This window comes from Mastacembelus armatus, chromosome 15 (genome assembly GCF_900324485.2).
Source record: "Mastacembelus armatus chromosome 15, fMasArm1.2, whole genome shotgun sequence".
NCBI lineage: Eukaryota > Metazoa > Chordata > Actinopteri > Synbranchiformes > Mastacembelidae > Mastacembelus > Mastacembelus armatus.
Window position 1 is genome coordinate 1138398 of NC_046647.1, and position 24083 is coordinate 1162480.

The 24083-nt window shown below is 40.7% G+C and overlaps 2 protein-coding genes across 6 annotated transcripts in view; one reads left to right on the plus strand and one right to left on the minus strand.

Moving 5' to 3' along the window:
• shtn1 (shootin 1) overlaps positions 1–1651 on the plus strand; it is a 30704-nt gene extending 29053 nt beyond the window's left edge. The window contains exons 15-16 of one of the 2 annotated variants that reach the window (XM_026309166.1): positions 63–207; positions 570–1651. In XM_026309166.1, coding sequence (XP_026164951.1) covers positions 63–207; positions 570–601 — 177 coding nt within the window. In that variant the 3' untranslated portion in view covers positions 602–1651. The remainder of the gene's footprint in view (positions 1–62; positions 208–569) is intronic. The other variant, XM_026309167.1, reaches the window with a different exon arrangement.
• On the minus strand, positions 139–22464 carry eno4 (enolase 4). 4 transcript variants are annotated; one of them, XM_026309163.1, is made up of 13 exons: positions 22262–22464; positions 20679–20807; positions 16554–16738; positions 11112–11236; positions 10586–10755; positions 10381–10509; positions 10087–10155; positions 9363–9527; positions 9076–9201; positions 7488–7662; positions 5961–6022; positions 5101–5218; positions 139–267 (listed from the first exon to the last, which is right to left on the minus strand). In XM_026309163.1, the coding sequence occupies exons 1-13, from the start codon at positions 22427–22429 to the stop codon at positions 224–226; spliced, it is 1665 nt and encodes a 554-aa protein (XP_026164948.1). In that variant the 5' UTR covers positions 22430–22464; the 3' UTR covers positions 139–223. The 4 variants fall into 4 exon arrangements, with proteins under 4 accessions (XP_026164948.1, XP_026164947.1, XP_026164950.1 ...); XM_026309162.2 differs by lacking the exon at positions 139–267 and adding an exon at positions 3935–4574; XM_026309165.2 differs by lacking the exon at positions 139–267 and adding an exon at positions 3935–4574 and having other exon boundaries at positions 20679–21979; positions 22262–22351.
• Between the last annotated feature and the right edge of the window lie 1619 nt (positions 22465–24083).

Below are 24083 nucleotides of genomic sequence, written 5' to 3' on the forward strand. Positions count from 1 at the left end.
GCAATTAAAATACAAAGGTGAAAACAATGACACTTCTTGAGGATGTTATGGTTATTCTGCAGCTCTATTCTGCTGAAACTATCCAGGAGAAATTCAATAGAGCCTCCCCCCAACCAAAGTCAGCATCTCCATCACCAAACCATGACGAGGAGCTGCAGAGGATCCTGCTGAGACGACGAGGTGCACTGGAGTCCCAACACAACACCAGTAAGTTTCATGTCCTTCAGTTTAGCTTTCTGTCGGTCGTGCAGCATCTGCCAGGTCCTTCTGTCAAAGATGAGACATGAAACCTGCCAGTTTAGTGTATAGGTAGTTTCTAGTATGTATGTACACTTGTCTGCAGCCTTTGCTTCCTGCTGTAGTGTCAGTACTTCTATGAAAAACTTTGTATGGGTCCTACACAGTTTTTAGACGAGGCCTGTGATTGATTCCTGGCCACTGAATATTGTTATTAACGATGATAGGAAAGAATATTTGCAATCTTTGACTTCATTCTGCCCACTGAGAGAATGTTGGCACAGTCGTTTCAATCTGCTATACATTGAGTGAATCTTTGCCTCTTTGTGCAGGTCTCCATCCCACCCCCTCCCCTGCAGTGTGAAGGGTGCCACCAGAGCAAAGTCCCCACATAATACAGACTTAAGGTTCACATGCTGCAAAATAATTGTCTAGAATTTCATTTTACTCTGTATCATTACACAGTGCATTTAAAATAATCATCTGACTGCATTAGTAGTCGGTAATATAGTCAGAAATGGTCCAAAGTGAATTTCAGCACTGGACTCAAATGAGAGTTCACATCCTAGTTGTGAATCAAGCCAAAGCACATACATATCAGTGATTTAAATGGAGGCTGTGTCATTTTATTAAAGTTGTGTTTCCCATACCAGCCGTTTCATTCAGCTCTTACTTTCATAAAAGCTAAAGTCCAGTTTATTTTTTGCAGTGCTAGAAACAGTGAAGCAGATCTTGTGGCCAAAGCAATGTTTTATCTCTCAATTGTTCTGCCTAGACAAGTGTTAACTTTGTACCCTCTCAGTGAGCAATTACAGGTCACTGTGGTAGATTTAGTTTCCACTGTTGCCCTCTCTCACTCACACTTACATTGCCCAGTGCCTTTAGGCCACCATTTTATGTAGGGCATGCCTCCTCCCTACTGCAGGCACCCTTCAGTTTTAACTTATCTGCTGGACGCCTGCTGCTGGCTAGACACTTTGAGGATGCAGATCAATGGATAAACACTCTTAGGTGCTTTTCACTGTTAACATGCATTTATACCATAAAAAGAACCACTTTAAAAGAACAAGAACAGGGACCTGCATTGATGTAGCTGTACATGCACCAGTGAAAGAATATGTTGGCGGAAGGCCAGTCTGAATATAGATACTTCAGATACTTTCAAGAATAGTAAAATAGCGAGAATAAATTTTAACAATCTGGAAAGTTATCACAGCAGCAATTTTTTTATCCTGTTTGCAGTCAGCAGGTCAACACTACAAGGAAGACAGTTTGCAATAAAAACTGAGAGGGGTTCAACATTCTTGGTGGATTACCCGGCATGTTTTGTTTTGTTTATTTCATCCTGCAGTTATTCTGGTTCACTGAGGGTACTGTATCTCCCTATGTGACAATTAAACTGCTGTGTAAAAAATTGCATCTTTTTGTGTTTATTCCTGCATAAATGTAAATAACCTTATTGTTTGCAATTTGCAGGAGACTGTAGGATTCTTAGTCAACAGGTTGTGATGTATTCATGTAAGGAATGATCACTAAATGACAAGACTGAAACCCATACAGCATTTCAACCAGTCCAGAATTGCAGAACACTTCACCACTGGCTGTTTTGTAACTGTGAATTAGTATGGATATTCCCTTTAAGCCTCAGTCAGAGGTGGGTATTTGTCAGGTATAAAGCAGAGGATCTGCCTGTGCCTTTTGAAAACCACCGTGAATGCTGGCGATTAAAGCACAATGGTGCTCCTGTTTTGTTTTACATCAACACCTGCCCAAATTTCCCAGACACTTCCTTGAGTCAGGGATAGAAACATGAGAGCTGTGAACTGTGCATGTTGTCCATCACCTTTTGTGTGCTGCTGTTAATTAAAGCTTTAGGCTTCATTTAGCACAGAGGTGCAATTTTCAGCTTCCAGCCCCCCCCCCCCCCCCCCCCCCCCCCCCAGTCATTGGGTGCAAAGGCCCTTCTCTAACCAGATTCATCAGCAGCACTTCACAGATGCACATTCGATGCTCACAGCACTGAGCCAAATGCGGCAGAGGCAGCCACTCTAATTTTATTGGTCTGCAGACTTAGACCCATCAGTGGACCGAAGTGGTCTGTTTGGAGAATGTATGAACTAATCAGTTGTGCACTGAGCATATTTGGGGTGTCCTATATGATTATCTCATAACAAAAGTGGCATGAAAATGTTTCTGCAATAAAAACTTAGAGAATGGAGTGTCAGTCAGTAGTTAACCTGAATAAATGAATGAAAAAGAGGACAAGGCCTTTTTATCGATTCATGTCTCCTCTCATGTTCTCCATATCTAATAAGACCTTTCTAGCCGAGGCCTTCCTGGCATCACTCAATAGTATGCTAACGTCTTTGATTCAGAAGAGGTATGATGCGAGTGTCCTTTGTCTGTGTTGTTGCCCTTCCCTCAGCAGAAATGGAGTCGATGGCCAGCTCAATCCCTTCCTCTGCCATCTACCCAAGCCACCAGACCTACTGACGTTGATTGACGAAAGGAACATGCATCACTGGTCAAGGCAAAAGATGTAATTACGCAAACCACGCTGTGTCCTTTTCTTTCCTCCACTTCTCCGCTGTCACAGTCCATTCTCAGCACTCCCTCATCGGCCGATACAATATAATGTTTTGTTGTTTTGTATTTTTGTCTCTTTAGGGACTGGCAATTAGGGAGGTTCTTTTAGTGTGTCTGGGAAACACTTAATTTGACCTATTTTGTTAGTCATTTCATTTATTCTGTGAAAAACAGTAATTGCCTGGTGTGCAGCCTAAGTCAAGGCACTGCAGTATGCACGGCTTCAGTTTGTGTCCACCTATTTATTGATTAGAAGTTGTCTTTGGTCCCCTACATTTGTAGAAACACTGAAGGTACACTGCCAGCAAACCAAGAAGCCATATACAATGGAATACAAATGGAAAAATTTGGAATTTAGTTTATTTGCCTCACATTACACGCTAAAATTTGGATTAAATGACATGTTACTGAAAAATAATCGGATAACTTATGGAACATGTAAACTGACAAGTGCAATGAAACTGAAAAGAAATGTGTGTTTACCAATCAGTTTTGTGTTTGTGTATCAACACAGCTGGTCTAAACTGTCATGTCCAGGCTTAAAGGTTAAGCAAGCCTATTGTAGTGTCAGCAGGGTTGTGTCTGTTGTCTGTTCAGCAGAAAGGCTTGTGAATAAGGGATAACTCACTAGACAGGCCTATTCAAGCAGCTGTAGGTGCCTTGTACACAAAGCACTTCTGAAACTCCTCCACTTCCCACTGTATACAGACAGGCTTTTTTTCCTGTGCTGCAGGCCAGGCGGATGCTCCTCCAGCCCTCTTCTCTCCTGTTTATGCACAATGACAATCATTTCCTCCAGGAACCGAGGAGCCATAAGAGGGGCAGCGAGGGTGCTGGGCAGTTATGAAGGGGCCCTTTCCTCACACGTCCCACACAGACAGGAGGCTGGCTTTGTTGGATAACACTGACACAACTGTGTGCGAAAACATGTTCTGTGGCATTTGTCCTGCCATGGCTTCTTACAGAGTTATGAATCCAAAAAACTGTTTCATTAATTCAGTGGTGTGTTGTCAGGACTCATGGTAATCTAGGACAGTGTAGCAATAAACATCCAAAGAGAAAAAGTATTTTATGCAAATTAAATGTAAAACTATCAATATATATGGGTGAATATATCTTTATTTCTTTCTTGACAACAATGCTAATTTGGAACAGTTAGAAACTGAATGTTCATGGTTTTTGGCCAAAAAAAAAAAATACTGACATAAATTGTTATTTGTGAAAAAGAAAGAAAGAAATGTGCTTTAAACTGCAGCAGTCAAATGCAAGAATGATCTGCAAAAGAGTGAAGGCTCATGTCATTGTGTTACAGTTCGTGAGTGCAGCTATATTTGGATACTTTTGTGGAGGTGACCTAAAAGGAGACCTGCGGTTCTCTAAGGAGCTGCAGTGGACAGCCTCTGCTAATATGGCTTGTAAATACCTGAAATGGAAACTGGGTGTGTGAGTGTTTCAAAAAGTGTTTAATTGAAAACTGATTACAATGCACTCTCTGGATAATATCATATTATTTATTTATATCAATGCATTTATTTGCAATGCATTTTATTATAGTTAGAATCACCTCAGTAGGTTATATGAGTGACATCATAACCTGCACCTATGTGATTAGAGTCAGACTGAATTCTCAAAGTAAAATACAACATGTGCTGTATTCCATTAGGCTGTGTCTGACAGAGCTCTTTCTGCAGTAGTGGACCACTCCTGTAGTGTTTCAGTGAAGAGTGGAGGGGAGTGCTTCTCCTTGGAGACTGTGGACAAGACAAAATAATGAAAGGACCACAGATGCCTCAGATAAATGTACTTAAATCGTGTTTCTGCTGCTCCAGCTGAAGCACACTGGGCCTTTCACTCCACTTCAGTGCTCTCTGGGCTTGGGCATGTGATACTAACACAGATATTAAATACCCATAAACATATTAAATCAACTTTTTATGCTGAGAGTTGATTATACACAGGTATGTGCTCATCTCTCATTAACAGCCCTCCCTTACCTGCTATTTGTAAATGATGGATGGGAAAGTATTTGGTTGTGTGTGCAATTAGATAGCCAATTAACAGATTCAAGGTATGGGTTTTATTCTTCTGTTCTAACACACAAATACACATTTGTATGATTCCTCACCCACAGTTTCCTTTCAAATCTGGCAGAAATAGAGGTGTATGTTCTCAAGCTTAGTCATTACTACCTATTTTTATCGCTTGGTCTGGTTCCTTTCTCTCTCTTCAGTTTAAAAAAATACTAGGGTACAGTAAAAAAAAAAGAAAAAAACCTACCCAGGATTCCTTGTTGGACCAGTTCTTCCTCTATAGAAATGAGCCGGTTGTATTTAATCATCCGTTCAGCACCACTCAGACCCCCCAGTTTGACATAGTCCAGGCCCAGACCCACAGCCTGAGGGAGGAGAAGAAGAGAAGCACAATAGGCCACAGAAACTGCTACTGAAGAAGCACATCAAGACAATGTTACACACTGATGGGTTTGCTGTTGTGTTTTGTCACTCGCTGAAACAGAAGTCAAGCACGATGACTAACCTGAGCCCAGTCACAGTTGACTAGGTTGACCAACAGGTGGAAGGGTGGGGGGATTTGATAGGAACATTTTTGTCATGTTGAAATAGATCTAATGATTTTTGAGTAAAAATAACATGGACAAATTATTATGAAAATGATGCTGATGTATTTTCTGCAAATATGCAAAAAATACATGCAAGTTTTTCATCAACATATCCATATGTTGATAATATGTTCCTTAAGTATAAACAGAGCATGACATCACAGTCAGATTGGGATAAGCCTTTTTCCTTAACTTGTCCTCTTTAACACAAAGTAACTAGCTAAGCAAACACATCTGGAGAGGGCTCAGCATTATTATCCTTTGGAAACACTTTGTGCCATATATCTTTGTTGTAGTGCAAGCACACAATCATGGTTAAGCTTTTCATGATATCACTGCAACACTTGTTGTTGGCCATACAGATAAAACAGTTGGTATGTGGTTTGTGACTATCAGAGTAATGGCTTTTGCTTTGGAACAAGGCTTTCTACTTTGAGAGAATCTCATACAAACAGAATGTTCTAAAGAGAAACTGCGGCATTTAATCAGACAATTAGCACAAAAAGGGAAGGAGACTTACTATATCTGCCAAAGAGTCTTCAATGCAGGGCTCATTGCCTGTTGTACCCATTAACAACGAACCTGTAGGTCAACAAGTGAAGACACACACTTAACACATGATCAGCAACAATAATATTCCACCAATGAAACAATATTTCACACTTCAAACTTATAGAGCTACCATTAGTTCAGCACTTACCAGCTGCTTCATTCATGTGTTTGACGACTGACTAGTAACGCCCAAGCATATTCCTGGAGTACTGTGAAGCCATCACACCTCTCCCTGTTACTCTGCTAATACCTTCATGCTGCCACTATTTACTGCCATGCTCTCTCCACCACACCATCGCCCTCCCTGTTTGCTGCATGTTTAGTGTTTTAGACATGTCACTTAAGTTTACTGCTCCCACATAAACCTTTGTTGCTCTTCGGCCTTTTGAGAGCTTGCTCTAAATAATCATTCCCTTGACATAGATGTCTCTGATCTGTGCAGAGTGACAGTCTAAAGTGAACAGAACAACTTATGCCCCTGACCATGTTTTGGCTGTAAATAAGTATCAGAGCAGAAACGAAGAGGTGAACATACTCATACAAAACATTGTGCTAGGAAATGGAAGCGTTTGCCAAAATTGCTCATTTGCATCAAGTAATGTGTTATTCTTGTTATACTTTTAAATGTTGTTTTGGAGACTGCCAGTAACCACACTGGAACCACGTAACTCTACTGAAATAGTCTATGTGGTGTTATACGTATCTACATTCCACATGCATCTGGATTATATAAAGGCCTTCTCCTTTAGTTGATTACAGTATATCTAAATGCAGCTCAGATTACCATAGCTTCGACAACTGTCTTTCCATTAGGACACACTCATCAAAGATTAAACTATAATTAACTGCAACAGTATCATGTATTTGAATAGGACAAATGTACACATATATAACCCTGACCTGTCTGGGCTCAAGGCCCCACCTACCAGAATGTAGGACAACACCCAATAGTTTAATTATCATGAATACATACTCAATTGAAATGCTGTACTGAATGCACATCATTTTGTTGTAATGCAGAGGTATGAGGTAGGGGAGAGAATGGAGGGAGTTAAATACCTGAGAAGCAGAAGGGTACAGTGCTGAGCAGTAGTGTATGCAGAACAATTCAGCACTCATTCTGTTTATATAAACCACCTAGTTGATAAATTGTTATGGGAATGGATGTACTTGGAAAATACCTGCCAGACTCACTGTTGTCACTGTTATCTGTCATAAACTGAGGGCACTGGGGCTTGATGTGTTGATGCTCTGTTACAGCCTATCAGCCTAAGTGAAGTACCTGAGCAATGGACTCCTGTAGCTCACCTGCTGTTTATTAGCTTTCCTAACTGCTTTTTATAAGTGAAGTTAAAAGCTTCACACAGACATGTCTTGAAGTAATTCAGTTATATAAATGTGTAAGTTGAGTTTTTGAGTCTAACTTGTAGCTGAATGTTACTATCTTTCCCACGTGTACCCACTTTTCTCTACCATACATCAGTGGATCTGTTACCTTGGTGCTCTGATGTGATGCAGACCAAATCACTGACTGTTGTCTCATGAATGTATTTTAAGATGTGGCCTGTGACTCCGGGAAGGGGTGGGGTCTTTGACTTGTAAGTGCTATCAAAGAGCAGTGAACATGAGTCTCCAATTGCATTGCTCAGCTTCTCCCACTGGTCTTTGTCCTTACAGTTCACAAACACGTATACACAAGAACAAGGACACACATTTGAGTCAAGAACATGCCGTACAAATGACTACACGTGAACATAAGCACATAAATCTAACAGGAACACAGGGACACACATAAATAGCGGACATAAAAATTGCTACTCAAACCAAAAACTGTTTTGGTTCTACACAAAGCTGCACTGGAAATTCATGAAAGTTTGCCATAAGCTGCACAACATTTGTTGCTTAATTAGGGACTGAGATGAGGTGTTGAATACAAGCTGTTTACAGTAAACCAGGGGTTTGTTCCATAAATAAGAACTGGCTACATCTGTGATTATGGCAAATTACACCCTGAAACTAACCTGTCACATGTCACCCTGTCAACAGGTTACTATAATGTTAAGTTTCAGCTGGTAAAACAACCTTCTGAGCAGAGGCATTTATTCTCTCTATACACTATATTTCTAAGTTACTATATGACCAGAGATGGAAATATATTTGTTATATTTAAATAATTAATATTGAATAAAATTAAATACAATTTATTTATAATTTATTGAACACTATTTGACCAATATACAATAATACAATTATTCTACATTCACCAATTAGGCCTGGTAACTTAGATGTAGGGATTTGGTTTGTATCAGTCTAAAAGTTAGAAATGCTTGGTTTTAAAACACTACCCTCAGTACGATGAATATAAGTTATTACCCTTATTACCTTATTGGTCCCACAATGGGGAAATTGCATTACCACCCAAAGTGCACTCACAGAGAGCAGTGAATACACACACCTGGAGCAGTATACAATATACAATATACTGTAATTTATTCTGAGATAATCACATGTACGCCTGTTGTATAAATTTCGTTTAGGTTATTCTCAAGAACAAACACAAGTGTGATAAATCGTCTTTTCTCTCCAGAATTCAGGTTTTTATAGCTTGACAAAAAGGGGTGGACTCATATTGGAAAAGACCCCACATGTTTGTTCAGGTGTCCTCTGTTATCTTCATGCCTTTACCAGCACTAAAACAAATTGTTGGCAGTTATTTACAGGCCTCTAAAACCCTAAAACACTAAAAACATGCATTCTTTAGCCCAACACATTTAAGTGACCCTTTGACCACCTGTTCCATGCTGTGTAAAACACTCACACGCCCTACTGGTGCTGGAAGTATTTACTGGAGAACAAGTGTGGATTCATCCACCACTGACAATAGTCCCTAAGAAATGTATTATTTACTATTGCACAGTGTTGAACTTTAAAACCATCTCTGTATTGATGGTATACTGTTGTATTTTCAGTAGTAGTTTTACTTTTCTGATTTTCAGGAGCTAAAGAGAAACAACACAGCTAATATATAAACAGCATTTTCTACATACACAAACTTAAAAGAACACTAATATTTTTGAACATACCTCACTCCTAAATGGACTGATGATGGCTACCACTGCTGGATATTTGCTGATGAGGGTTTGGTACATGTCCACTAATTCATCTGGAGACTTCAAAATGCCTGTTGCAACTTCATATTTTCCTTTGGACTGAAAGGAAGAGAAGTGTAGCTTGCCTTCTGTTTGTCTCTCCATCTGCTGTGTCTATACTGTGTTTGCATTTGTGGTGACCCATTGAGTTGAATGCATGTAGAATTGATTTGCACATGAATTCCATTGCAAGTAGCACCAATTACCTTTCATTAACTTACATAGTCCATTAGCTCCTGGGCAGCACAGTTTATTGCTAAATAGATCTCTGTTCCCAGTGCCAGTCCAAGGTTAGTGCAGGCTTCAGTGATCAGATCCAGAGGCTGCTCGGGTCTCTCATAGTTTGCAGTCAGTGCTCCACTGTCACAGAGAATCACCTGAGTGGCCTTGGACCAAAGACAGTGTGCCTTGTTCACAACATCTACATATGGATTGTGCTTTTACACATCCAACTGTAATAAATACATTAACCTACAATGTTCTTTCCTCTACTCTTTGGATATAACTGCTGAAAAGCAGCTTAGTTGAAGCTACATGTGAATGACAATAGATAAGTATTTATTCACAGGTTTGAATGAGACAGTTGTCATTGCAAGGTTTTAGAAGAGTGTCCCACTCACCCTCTCCTTTGTTCATGTTATGAATGTAAGTGCTAGGGGTCACTGAACAATGCAGGAGATAATTCTGTGCATGCAGTACAAATACTGCATGAAGGAAAAGGCAGATAGGAAATGTATTGAATAGTTTAATAAGCATTTCAACATACCTTCAGGCCTGCATACCTGAGTTAATTTGAAAATCGAATTGAAATCTTTTTTGTGTGTATCTTTTAGGAAAGCTCAGTAACAGAAAAAGCTTTGAATCCTGCCTCCACCTCTTACATTTTATGCTCTCATAAAGCCTGCACTCCTATTCTTACAGTGAATAAATAGTAATGTCCCTCACCCCAGCTTTTGTTGAAGTGTTCATTATTCTCATCATCTCCTTCTGTATCTCAAGGGTCATTGTGATGATCTGTTGAAGAAGTTCACAGTTCAGTGCATTTTATTAAAGTTACATTGAAAATTGAATAACTGAGGTGCCTTACCAATAATATACCACATCATAGTATCAACAAAGGAGGCAACAAACTCACACAATGAACACTAACTTTATGCAGAGAATATGTCTATACCAACTGCCAACTCTAGGAAGTATGCCCAAGACAACTAGGCAAAAATGTGACAGAGTGGTGAGTACTTGTTTGACTCGTTGTCCTGCTTTGGGGATCAGGATGACTTCCTCCAGTAAACTCAGTTTTCCAGGACAAGTCTTCCCACAGCTCAGCAATGTTACCAAGGAGACAGGGATGTGAAACTGTGATGTAGTCTTAACAAAATGGTAAGATATCATTACACGTTGCTCTTCTGTGTATATATATGTGTTTGTGCTGTTATGGTCTAACCTCTTGACTCTTCAGAGCTGCTATGTATTTGTACAGAGGGATGCCCTTTAACTGTGCCGCAGTTTTGGCAACAGCCAGAGACACTGAACCAATGGCCAAGCTGCCAGGCAGAACTGGTTCTGGTGGTGCTGCTGGAGGAAATGGCTTCTCTGCAGTATTGTTCTTTTTGCCTTCAATGAAGGATGATTAATTGTTACAGAGAAAGGTTTATGGTATTTTTCCTAGCTAACTATTTCTTTCACATGTAGAATCACACAGTTGAATCAAGAGCTTTCTAAAACAGTTTGAAGAAAAAACTGAACATTGTAGCATTCATGACAGAAGATTTAGTGCAGGACTGTTGTATAGGGTTACCTAATAAACTCCCAACTAAGTGTATACCAGGATTTTGATACACAGGTAGGGTCCTTTTCAGGCTTCTTTGGGTTCAGTAATTAGATGCTTATGCAGCATTATAGAATTGCAAAAATTGCGATATGATACCAAACATTAAGCAGTACTGCTGTACATCTAGTCCCTACTGTACCTTGATCAATACTCTTCTTGTCTTTAGTCTGTACAGGCAATGGAGATGTAAGCACCCTCTCAGATTCACTGGGTGAACTCTCCTCCACCCTGTTGCAGATGTTTCTCTCTTCCAAGTAGAAATTGCTGTGCAATTACAGAACACAAAAAGTACAAGGTTATGAAAACAACAAGCTCTACCTTTCTGTGTAGGTAGTGAGTTGCCGAATATTTGTGGCAGCTAATGCATTTTCACTAGAACACAGGTGACCTTGACTAATGATCTGAAATCAGCTTCAGTTAATAACTAAAAAGGTACCAAAATGGTGCTTGATCCATTTTTATTTCCATTCTAGATCAGCAATACTATTCCTCCAGCACAAATCTATAATATACATTTTTATGCCGATGACACATTCTTTTAACTATCATGCTCCTCTCCTGTGGAACCAGCTCCCAGTCTGGGTTAAGGAGGCAGACACCCTCTACACATTTAAGGTTAGACATAAAACCTTCCTTTTTGACAAAGCTTAAAGCTAGGGTAGGCTCAGACCCTGAACCCTATGCCACCATTGAATGTCACTAACTTTGTGGTCTCTCTCAAGTAGTTTAGTAGTTTAGTCTCTCTCTCTCTCTTCAATTCAATTTTATTTGTATAGCGCCAAATCACAATGCAAATCATCTCAAGGCACTTTACAAAAACTAAAACTAAAAACCCAACAAATCCTTTATGAGCAAGCACTTGGCGACAGTGGAGAGGAAAAACTCCCTTTAACGGAAGAAAAAACCTCCAGCAGAACCGGGCTCAGTCTGGGCGGCCATCTGCCTCGACCAGTTGGGGTGAGTGGATACGGCAGAGAGAAAAGAGAAAAGAACAGCAACAATAAACAACAAATAGACACTGCAGGTTGGTGTGGCCAGTAACTGCACATCAGCGATATACAGCACCAGGACCAGGGACACCTGCAGAAGGTACAGAGAGAGAACAGAGAGAGAGGGAGAAAGCACAATCTAGGGGAGAGAGAGAGCACAAGGTTAGTGACATTCAATGGTGAATATACATGTGGGGGGAGGAGAGGAAGAGAGGGGAAGGGAAGGGAAAGGGGGTGGGGGTTAGGGTAGGGGAGCTCAGTGTACTGATGGTCCTCGGGCAGTCTAGGCCTATAGCAGCATAACTAAGGGATGGTTCAGGGTTACCTGAAGCCAGCCCTTTGTCAAAGAGGAAGGTTTTAAGTCTAGCCTTAAAAGTACAGCGAGTGTCTGCCTCCTGAACCCAGACTGGGAGCTGGTTCCACAGGAGAGGAGCTTGATAGCTAAAGGCTCTGCCTCCCATTCTGCTTTTGGAAACTCTGGGAACCACAAGTAGGCCTGCACTCTGAGTGTAAAGTGGTCTATTGGGATAATATGGTACTATGAGGTCTTTAAGGTTTGAAGGAGCTTGATCATGAAGGGATTTGTATGTGAGGAGAAGGATTTTAAATTCTATTCTGGATTTTACAGGGAGCCAATGAAGAGAAGCTAATATAGGAGAAATATGATCTCTCTTGCTAGTTCCTGTCAGGACTCTGGCTGCAGCATTCTGGATTAACTGGAGGCTTTTTATGGAGATACTGGGACATCCAGATAGTAATGAGTTACAGTAATCTAGCCTTGAGGTAACAAATGCATGGACTAGTTTTTCTGCATCATTTTGAGACAGGATGTTCCTAATTTTGGCAATGTTGCGCAGGTGAAAGAATGCAGTTCTAGAGATTAGTTTTATACCTTCTGCATATATCTAGATATTTGGTAAGATAGCGGTCAACTATTATATTCAAAAATAAGGGTTATTTTTTAACCAAGACCTTGGCGCATAATGTTAGCTACCCTGACATTATCCTGTCAGATACCTTGATAAACATGGGAATTCATTTTCTCTTGAACGATAGTGAGCTGCAAATCATGATGCTCCTTTCACTGTACTGTAATTCACCTTGTTTGTATTTTTCATCATACATAGTGATGCATGATCTGCTGAAACAATTCAATCTTAGCTTCATCAGTCCACACATCTTTTTTCTACTAGTCCTGTGGAGTATAAGGGTGTTATGGTGGGGGATCTGACTAACAGTGGCGGAGTCAATGTAGTTGTTTGGATGCCGAGTGGCGGAGCCTTGTATTTTGTGTCTACACCAAGTGGCAGAGTTAGAGCTGAGAGAGCTCTCAGTTGTACTGAACCTGGTGAGTCCAAGTTAAATAAAGAAAACTGTGTGCTGCACTTGGGTCCAGCTCCAATCCTTCACACCCACCACATAACACAGGGTGACTTATAATTGTTATCATAATTGTTACTTTTATGTTTCTAATAGGATTCACGTTTTCTTGCCACTTTAATTTTGGATATCTGGACCTTTGGAATCTAAACTAGATTGCTTCTGTTTCAGGAATCCATGATAAGTCAGGCAGTACACCCCAACTCCCAAACATAGTAACATTTCATTTTTTTATTGGGTCTTGGCAGATAATACAAAGCAAGCACAAAGCAAGCACAAAGCAATAATCTCTGCATGTAGTCAACCTACAGAAACATGCAGGACAGGTGAACAGTCAATGACCAGTGCAAAGGCAAATTCAATGTGTAGTTAGCAAAATTTGCAAAAACCTGTGAGGCCTTAACATTCATTACCACTTAAAGGTTTGGCTCAGTGAAGACAGGGAAAACCAAGAGGCAATACACCAACAACTGCGGGGGAATGAAGACCACCCAGCTGAGGCAAGAACTGACACTTTTAAAGTGAAGTGAAAGTGACTTTGTGGCCAAGTATGGTGACCCATACTCGGAATTTGTGCTCTGCATTTAACCCACCCAAAGTGCACACACACACACCGTGAACATACACCCAAAGCAGTGGGCAGCCATTGCTGGGGGTTCGGTGCCTTGCTCAAGAGGTGAGATCCCCACTTCAGTCATGGTATTGAAGGTGGAGAGAGCGCTGGCTATTCACTGGCTATTCCGACAATTCCTGCTGGTCTTGAGACTCGAACCCGCAACTTTAAGGTTGATTTCCTCGGCATCCAAACAAAGATTTCTAACTGCCTATCCATTAGGCCATGAATGCACCAAGCGGTGGGTCAAGGCTAGCAAGGGTGAGAAAAGGGAACTATACAGCATCTTCAGGAAAAAGCTACTGATTCTCTGAAGAGCTGAGGGGCACAGGAGGTGGAACGAGTGAGGGTCAGGAAATACACTGCCTTCCTAACAAACCCTTTTGGGTTCACCAAAACAGCTGCTTGAAGCGCAATGGCCAGTTCTCGACATCAAAGAAGGAGACACAAAACTACCTGCACAACACCTACAGCGAGGGACTACATGGGGAAAATCTAGGTGAATACAGAGCCTTTGTTAACCCACCAAAACTAGCCATAGGGTTTAACATTATTAACCTGGTTGGAGGAAAATCCAGGGGGTTGTCAAGGTTGCCAGAGCAGTTTCAGACAATCTTGTTGTTCAGATAAGATAAAGATATTTTTCAATGTCGATAACCACTGACTAACAGAGTACTTTCTGAAAAATCAATACATTGACTCCAAGCAGCAGCAAATGGAGAAAGGGCACATCATGTGGTGCACCTTTTTCCTTGCCCATGAACATGTCAAGTTGGCTCAAGTGGAACTAATTACTTGGGCCCAGTTGGCAAAATCAACATCCTTGGTACTGAAGAGAGGGAAGGTGACTTGTCAGTTTCACTCCTGTCTTGGAGGCACCCACATTCCATCAATCATGGAAAGATTAAAGAACTGTTAAGTGTGAAGGTGGTTGGGACTGGTAAGAAGTTAGAAGTTAACACTCCCTAACAACAGCCTTTGTGAGGAGTTCATGGTCAGTTGAGCAAGAGAGATGCAGCAATACAGAGAATCCAGTGATGATAAAATCTCTGAGGCTGGCATTGAGGTGAGAATTGGAAAAAAGTGGAGGGCACAGAAGGCAGTTGACCAGGCAGAATCTCAGCAGCACCACACATGCTGATGTGGCAGTGGCTTAGCAAGACTAGGCATTATTCCAAATACCCACATCAAAGCCCAGGGCAAAGAGAGGCAGAACTAAGACCAAAACAAATTGACAGGCAGGGCTGAGGAGTTGCAAGTAAACCAGACAGTGGGACTGTAAACCAGACAGTGGGACTGTGTCAAATGGACCAGATGGGATTCAGTGATCTCATGGTCTGAGCTGTGGAGGGCAGAACCCTACCGCATCAAGTTCCTCATCCAGTCAGTAAACTAAATTTTGTCTAGCCCCTCCAATCTTTTTCATGAAGGTAAAGGGCCGGTCAAGGGCAACTTAAATTATTAGTGATTATTAAGGATAATTCTTATTAATCATGAAATTGAACCAACCTGTTACCATGGACCAATAACCAAACTGTAAATGCAGTCTCAATACAGTACTCACTCAGGACTGTCAGTGTTACATAAACATTGGTTAAATGAGCAGTGAAGAGTTGAATCCAAGCACGGTCAAAAGCCAGCAGTTGTCACATCAATATGCACAAATAATCCCAAACGAATACTGATTAAACTATAGCAGAATTTATTAACAGAGCAATATTAATTTATAACTACCACTGGATCATATTAATAAAGCTGTTCTAACCTACAGTCAAAACAACTAACACAACCTACTACTACTATAACTGAGTAAATCAACACACGTGTGTGTATGTATGAGTGAACACTAAGCTAAAGGGGAGTCTAATAGCACTAGCCAAGATGGTGGCTGGGGGAGGCACACAAAATGGCAGCCTACAGAGGTTTCCCATGTGGTTACAGGTAACAAGGGAGAACAATAAAACAGCGTTGGAGCACCATGTGGTTGACTTACATAGCATACATACATGTTTGCTTGTGAAAACAAAGAGACAAAAGAGGGCTAGAGTTAGCCTAGTGGATTGAACTCAGGGGGTTCATGGGGCTCTGAGCTCTGAATTTGTCATCCAATATTTAATTTGGTTAAATCCAACTTTGGCTTAAGTGGTGTCAATATCAAAGCTAGGGGGCATAAAAACAGGGTGAAAAATATAGATCTGCATGTTCACAGAGTGTATTAAACCTACACTCGTTCGTCCTTGTCTGCCATCTTGGACTTCTGGAGAAGTTCTCAATGCACAATCACAAAAAGCAACCAACAGCATTTACTGACAGAAATGTCCATGAGCCCACCCCCAAACTGTCAAAACTACCCCTCATGTTTGGTTGCACACAAAATTGTCAATGGAGCACAGAGAGTGAAGTCATTTCAAAGAAATTAAATTACGTATAAGAAAATTTATGATACTGATCTAAATAAATATTTTACATGTGGGGCAATATGAAATACACATTGATAATTATTAATATAAACAACACAATTTCATATGAAGTATTTAGAGACATGAACATCCAAAGGTCTCATTTTTGCACAGTAACATGAAAGACATTTGAACACTACCTGAGTAGATGGTCAACTTCTGATTGGGTGCAGGGGTTTTGGCACTTCAGCATGTTGCTCAGAGGTCCACTGATCCACTGGAGAGCAGTCATAACATGGTCAACTCTCTCCTGACTCTTGGCTTTCCAGTCCAGTAAAGATTCCTTAGGACCAAAGTGGCTAGAGACAGCTGCTGAACACATCCTCTGAACATAAAGAGAGGTAAACACTTAGTTAAAGTTTTTCACAGACAAATTTCTTTGTTATTATGTTATGAATAACATGAAAACAGCAGGTTTGTCTATTCTCAACAGCCTCTCAAGCACTAAACAAACTGTTCAGACACCTTCTCTAAACACATCTTAACACTTTATTTGGAAATGCAAAGTAAACTGTAAAATGAATTGCTTCTGCTGCTACACTACTGACACAGTTACCTGCACTAAAACTGCAGCCAGCAGTGTGTTTGGAGGGCGAAGGACAGGAGCTACCATTGGCTTGTCTCAGCTTGTCTATTTTCTCTCCCCACCCCCTAATTCTCACAGAACACCTGCACAGTTTTCTCCTGTCACACAGTGTATCTTAAGGTCATGATCCAAGAGCCCAACTACTGTTGGGTCACATTCAGTACAGAAGAGCTTTTAAACATCATACAACTGTCTCCAAGCATTCTTCAGACTGCCATACTGAGTTATCTGGGAAAAAGAGAGGGAGGGATTCTGCTTCTACATAAACACAGGTATGTGTAAAGACATCACAAATTTGGAAGCTCTCATCAGAAACTGTACACCATTTTATTAACCACAGGATTTTCAGCGTAGGACCCAAATGCAGGAAATAAAAAGAGTTTTATTTAAACCAGGATCTCTCAACAAAGAGTTCCTGTCTGGGAATGAAACACCAACTTTGGCGCAGACAGGCAGGCAAACAGGTAAATTCTCCACTGATAGAATCAGTACATATGTTACAACTGGTAGTAACTTCTAGTACATCCGTTAATGCTCGCGCAAACATAAAGGAGAGGGGGAAGTTTTTAGAGGGAGCCAAACAAAAGGTAGAGTAAGAACAGGTGAAAATGATAAAGGTTAAGTAACGTAAAGCTGTTGGGGACCAGTGCAGGGAAAAGAGGAACTCAACACAAAAAAAAAGTCCCCGGCAGGAAGTCCCAAAGGGGAATCATGACACCCTGTAACATGCACCAAACAACCACCCAGACTGCATCCGTAAAGAAAGCAAATGACTTGTTCCACCAGGGACAAAAAGACACTGGACCACTGTTACTTGGTAATAACGGACACCTATCGCTCTGTCCCCTGAGCAGCCTTAGATCTCTGACACACTCCACCTTATTCCAACCAAAGCCTCTGGTTAAAACTGTGAAGAGATGGGCTGAGAAGGCAAAGTCAGAGCTGCAGGCCTGCTGTGACTGTACAGGTCAGAGTGTGTGTAGGGCTGCATTCACAGATCTGGATCAACTCACTAACAACGACATCATTCATCAGCTTATGCAATGACATTTGTGCCCACAAAGACTTTTTACACATACAACAGTAACAAACCTGGCTAACAGTAACAGAGCTTCATCATGCTAAGGAGGACTAGAGGAGGGAGGACAGTCCCAGTGGCATCATTAAGCATATTTTGAGCTCAGCCCCGAATATAATTCTAACACTAAGTTAACACTAGGTTAAGTTTAAGGCCACAGTCTGATCTTGGATCCTTGGAGTGGAACTAATTACAGTGTCAGGGAGAGAGGTAATAATTTAGTGATGCACATGAAGGTGAAGTGTGAGGAAGGTGCAAATTGCACGGACTAACAGTTGGAAAAAGCATGGAATGTTCTGGTGGTAATTAAGAAAACTAGAACATTAAACTGTGTAGGGATTGGAGCTCATGGCCAAAAGTTGAATCTATTACAGACATAACTTCTGGATGCAACGCAAACCAGTGGGAAAATTTACTGCCAAATGTAAGTTGCTGTAAGTCACACATTGCTCTAAGTCCATCCATCCATTATCTATACCCACTTATTCCTAACCAGGGTCAAAGGGATGTGCTGGGGCCTATCCCAGCTCTTGCTGGGTGAATGGCAGAGGTACATCTGCTCTAAGTCTCATCAGTGAAAGTAGCCACAGCCAAATACCTACAGGGAAGAAGGCAAGTCTAAGAAGTCAGCTAAATGGAATAAACAAGGTCCAAGCTATCAACACCTACGCCCTGCCGGTCACCTGATATCCTGTTAGCAAGAAGAATGACTTAAGCTGGCCACAACAGGAGATAGAGACCACCAATGTCAAGACAAGGAAGCTCTTCACAATGCATGGAGGGTTTCACCCCAAATGCAGCATCCTTAGACTGGACACTAAGAGAAATTAAGGAGGCTGAGGACCGGTGAGTGTCAGAGCCACCGTCCAAGATGAAACAGCAAAACTCCATGAGTATATCAGGAAGATGGCCGTGAGGGATGAAGTACTTAGTGAATATCTCAGCTAGCAGAAGCCCAAGAAGGAGAGAGAGGAGCAAGAACCATCATGGCAGGACAAACCCCTGCACGGTATGTACCAAAGACAGATAGAAGATGTGGCTGATATCAAAAGTCCTACCAGTGGCTGGAAAAGGCTGGACTGAATGACACCATAGAGGCACTGATCATAGCAGCACAGGAACAGGAGCACAAGATCAATAGAGACTGTGGTCTACCACACCAGGCAGGACCCCAGGTGCAGGCTGTGCAAAGATGCCCCTGAGACAATAATATTCAATTCAATTCAATTGTATTTGTATAGCGCCAAATCACAATGCAAATCATCAGGTTAAGGAGGCAGACACCCTCTATACATTTAAGGTTAGACATAAAACCTTCCTTTTTGACAAAGCTTAAAGCTAGGGTAGGCTCAGACCCTGAACCCTATGCCACCATTGAATGTCACTAACTTTGTGGTCTCTCTCAAGTAGTTTAGTAGTTTAGTCTCTCTCTCTCTTCAATTCAATTTTATTTGTATAGCGCCAAATCAGAATGCAAATCATCTCAAGGCACTTTACAAAAACTAAAACTAAAAACCCAACAAATCCTTTATGAGCAAGCACTTGGCGACAGTGGAGAGGAAAAACTCCCTTTAACGGAAGAAAAAACCTCCAGCAGAACCAGGCTCAGTTTGGGCGGCCATCTGCCTCGACTGGTTGGGGTGAGTGGATAGAGCAGAGAGAAAAGAGAAAAGAACAGCAACAATAAATAACAAATTCTTACAGCTCCATCGCCAAGTGCTTGCTCATAAGGGATTTGTTGGGTTTTTAGTTTTAATTTTTGTAAAGTGCCTTGAGATGATTTGTATTGTGATTTGGAGCTTTACAAATAAAATTGAATTGAATTGAATAGATACTTTCAGAAGAAAGTATATCTGACTGCTATAAGACAGTATTCAATCAGTCTGGATCACAGGAGTCTTTGACAGCACATCTGCCCATTAAAATATGTTTTAGAGCATATTTCCACTAAAATATTCAAACGACAGTTGCATCCTACAAGTTTAAATATGTATTTATATATTTTAATGCTTGGTGTGCTCTATGGCCAAGGTTTTGTTACATCATAGCCTGTTTTCTCACTGTTCCCTTTAAATACTGTGATATGAGTCTCCATGTGTAGTACAGGTAAAGTAAGTAGTAACCTACATTGAACTAAGTAAGAGGGTTAAATAAGGATTAATCCATCAATATTGTCTAGACCCTAGGTATGTTCCTCAGTGACCTCATAACCTTAGGGCATGGTGTCACAACTCATCTTTCTATTTCTGTAATATTATAAATACTGAAATGGCAAGGGTCAAAGGCCATGGTCTGTTTTTTTTATTGCTTCCATCTTTGCTTTGTTCTTGCCTTCAGCTGTCTCGGCACATCATGCTTGAAAAGACTAGTAAAACCATGAGCACATCACTAATCAATAACATGACTTTTGTTCAAATCCTTATTTGTTACATGTATGTGCTGAATGCACACACAGAAATGAATATCCAGAATATCCTTCTGGTACATAAATGATTGTCAGCCACAGTCCAAGCAGTTCAGAAAACTATAATGGCAATAAATGAAACTGTTGAAATTTTATTGGACTAGCCAAAAAAGAAACATGTGACTTATGAGCTTTACCTTTTCCTTGTTGCAGACAATACAGAAGACCTCCACCTCAATGGATAGTTGTCCTCTTGTATCATAAATCTCCCTTCCATTCAGTCTGCTTATGCTTGGTGGAGCAGAGAGGTTTGTAAAGTAATTTGCCTGAAGTGACAGTTAATTGTAAAACAAATTAGGTCAATTTTCCCCTGAACATCACTCAAGTTATGTGATTCTTTCAGCCTTAAAGCAGGAGTGTAATCATTAAAGACTGACTTCATAACTCATGCCCTTGATTAGCAAGCACCTAACAATGGCAAGCTGAAGAGTACTAGGTCTGTCACAAAGAGATGTGTTTAAAACTGGCTCACATACAAACATTCAAACATATGGTAGTCTGAAAACCTTTCAATGTTATATTCAGGGACAACATATAAAATACATTTTTAGATCCTCATACTGCAAAGGTATTAAGACACACACACAATATCAACTCTGTTTTTCTATACCTTACTATTTTAATGAGAAACATAATATCAACCCAATGCTGACAAAAATGTTAACAGAAGAATTGGCTGAACCGCCATACTATATTCACCCTCTTAATACATCATGGTTTCTTTCCCTTGTTGCCATGCATCGTTCCCCTGCTTGTGCCTCTCATATTAGAATACATTTGGGTCACAGTGGTAACCCGAATCAGTTTCTCTGAAAGTTACTTTTTAAAAAGCACAGAACATTGTTGCTCTGAAGGTAGTCCCCATCTGGATGTTAAAATGTCCAGGCCACTGAGTGATAGGAGACCTTCAATTCATATCTCAATTTGCAACTGGTGGCCTGCTACATAGGAAACAGTTTTGCAGCATGAGAAACAGAGCCATAACGTATGGTGGCCATTAGGGACAATGCAAGTCAAAAATAAAAACACAAACAGTAAGCCCCCAAAAATGACAAAAGTCAAAAATACTAGATACTTATGCATTCCCATCACAAATGATGCACTTACCATTTCTACACCCCACGCACTCAGCACTGGGGCATCACTACACAATAACAAACATACTGAATATTGCACTATACAGTGCAGTATAGTGAGTAGTGAGTGTTTCTGAACACCATAAAGTCAGTCATGAAGTCTGATGGGAACACAAAGGTATGCTTATTGTTTCTGCCTCTCAAATTTAAGGCCATCAATTAGCAGCCCTGGGCATTTGCAGTGGTGTAACACATCCCCCTTATGGCCTTTTTGTTTTGCAGGCATTTTTGGATTCTTTAATGTGTGTCACATCATGGGTTCATGATGTCCTCCGAAGCTGGAGACCCAGTGGTACCTGAAACTGGATAAGAACAGCATGTTTTGTTTTCTTCATAAGAGGCGACACTGAGCCGCCGTACAAGCTGAAACAAACACACAAAAGTGGCCCTGATCTGAGACTTAACTTCAGCAGCAGCAGAGTTTTTACACACTAGAAAAGACTTGAACGGTAAGGAACAAGTAAGCAGCCGATTGGGACGCAGTGGATGAGACGGTCCTAACCGGGACCCAGACCCAGTAAGTTGGCAGCTGAGTTCGTTAACTGTCAGGGCTCTGACCAGCGTGGGAAAAACTCCGAGCTTACCAGGTAACCGTAAACGTCTGTGGGCTTGTGGAAGAACAGCTCGTTCAGGGCTCTCTCTATCGCCTCGGGGATTCCGTTAGCCCGGTAAAAGTCGGCAGCTGCGGTTTTAGTTTCAAAGGACTCCCGTTCTTCTGTAGAATAACGTCGGAGAAACCTCTGATAAGACATTATGCAGGTGTCGCCACGGTCTCTGCAGTCTGTGTTGTCTGTAACCATGGAAACGAGACGTTTAAGTGACAGCGAGAGGCCAGGAAATCAGAGCGACGTCGTGCGTGTAGGCCTTTTTGTCATCGCATAACGAGACAATGTAAAAGACACAATAATGGGTCTGTCGCTCCATTTAGCCTCTTTACTGACCAGCACAGGATAGCTGTGTTGTGTTAGATATAGCAGCTCGGTAGACCATCATAGGCTGCTCATCGTATTATTATTATTATTCTCCCGAAATGATTGTTGTTATACAAATGGCAAAATGAATGTGAGAAGTTGTAAAGCTACAATGGGTGAGATGAAGCTGGTTGGTTAACAGGATGGCCTGCGGCTTTCAAGCTCAGAATGTGTGGAGCAGCTGCAGGACAAAAACAGTTTGAGAACAGTGTCCATGTTTTTTCTGAGCTTTGCAGTTTTGCACAAACTGAGACTGTTTCACTTAATTATAGCTCTAAAGTTCATGCTTATGTAAACAACAACAACAGGAAGAATATTTGTCAGAAAAAAGTCTCCTGAAAGAGAAGTTTCTAAAAATAAAATGTGAATATATGATTTTCATGATTCTGAATAGGCCAGCATGTGTCACAGATGATGCTTTTGAATGTCTACCTCAGGCAGGAACTCTTTATCCTTGAAGTAAGATCTGAGTGTAGGATGAAATATACTTTATGAGATATAATTATTTGGTATAAATAAGATAGCATAATGTGCTTCAGTGTTTGTTTTGTTATTACGTTTGTCTGTGTTGTTCTGTCTTTCTAAAGAGCTGATTTTAAAAAAATTAATAGGCCTATTTGAATGTTGTCACAATTTCAGACTGCCACTAATGTACAACTAAAAATGAACTGTGTAAGTCTTGCAGGTTTTAAACATTGTCAGGCCTATTATCAGGCCTATGCCAATATTTGGCCATTTACTGACCAGTCAGTTCATGAATGGGATCTAAGTTTTTGTCTAAGCTGAAGTAGGAATATGGTGATATGTGGTTTTTACACTATATATTTTATTCATAATTATCTCATAATTGGGCATTAAGTATTTGCTAATTTAAGGAACTGCTGCGTCATGCACCTAAATAATTCATCATTACTGTCCTGTGATGATATGTTCAATTGTACAATTTGTACTTTTATTATAGGCCTGATGTTTGTGAACATAGTCGAGTGGACCTAAGCATCTTCCATAAAATATCAGTCAGTATCAACTATTAGCAATCAAAACTTATTGATTTTCTCCTCATAAGCACAAACCACGCTCCAGCCCTCGGAGGGTGCGTTACTGGAAGGCCTTAACCCCGGTGTCAAGTCATTACTAGGCTGTGAATTGTACTCACAATCATTCAGTCTTACCGCTAATACCCACAAGGCCACGTAGAACCGGCTCAATTCTCAGTTTTATAAGTATCTGTCAACAAAAATGCGCAAGAACAAATGAAAGAACGTTTGCACGAAATGGCTCGAAATGGCAGTTTTGTAAGTAGCACATTTTTCTTCCTTCCTAATCAAGGCGTTGTTACTGCAGGAGCTCAACCTATATTTAATTTATTATATTGTTTGTTATTATTATTATTATTATTCGCATCATTAGTAATATTAATATGAATGTTAATATT

Excerpts from the sequence above, each read along its gene's own strand:
- eno4 (XM_026309162.2), bottom strand. The coding sequence starts at position 22,429 with ATGTCTTATCAGAGGTTTCTCCGACGTTATTCTACAGAAGAACGGGAG. Across the intron at positions 16,739-20,678 it reads TTGTCTGCAACAAGGAAAAG|AGGATGTGTTCAGCAGCTGT; the intron begins GTAAAGCTCATA and ends CTTTATGTTCAG. Across the intron at positions 10,510-10,585 it reads CAGCTCTGAAGAGTCAAGAG|ACTACATCACAGTTTCACAT; the intron begins GTTAGACCATAA and ends CATTTTGTTAAG.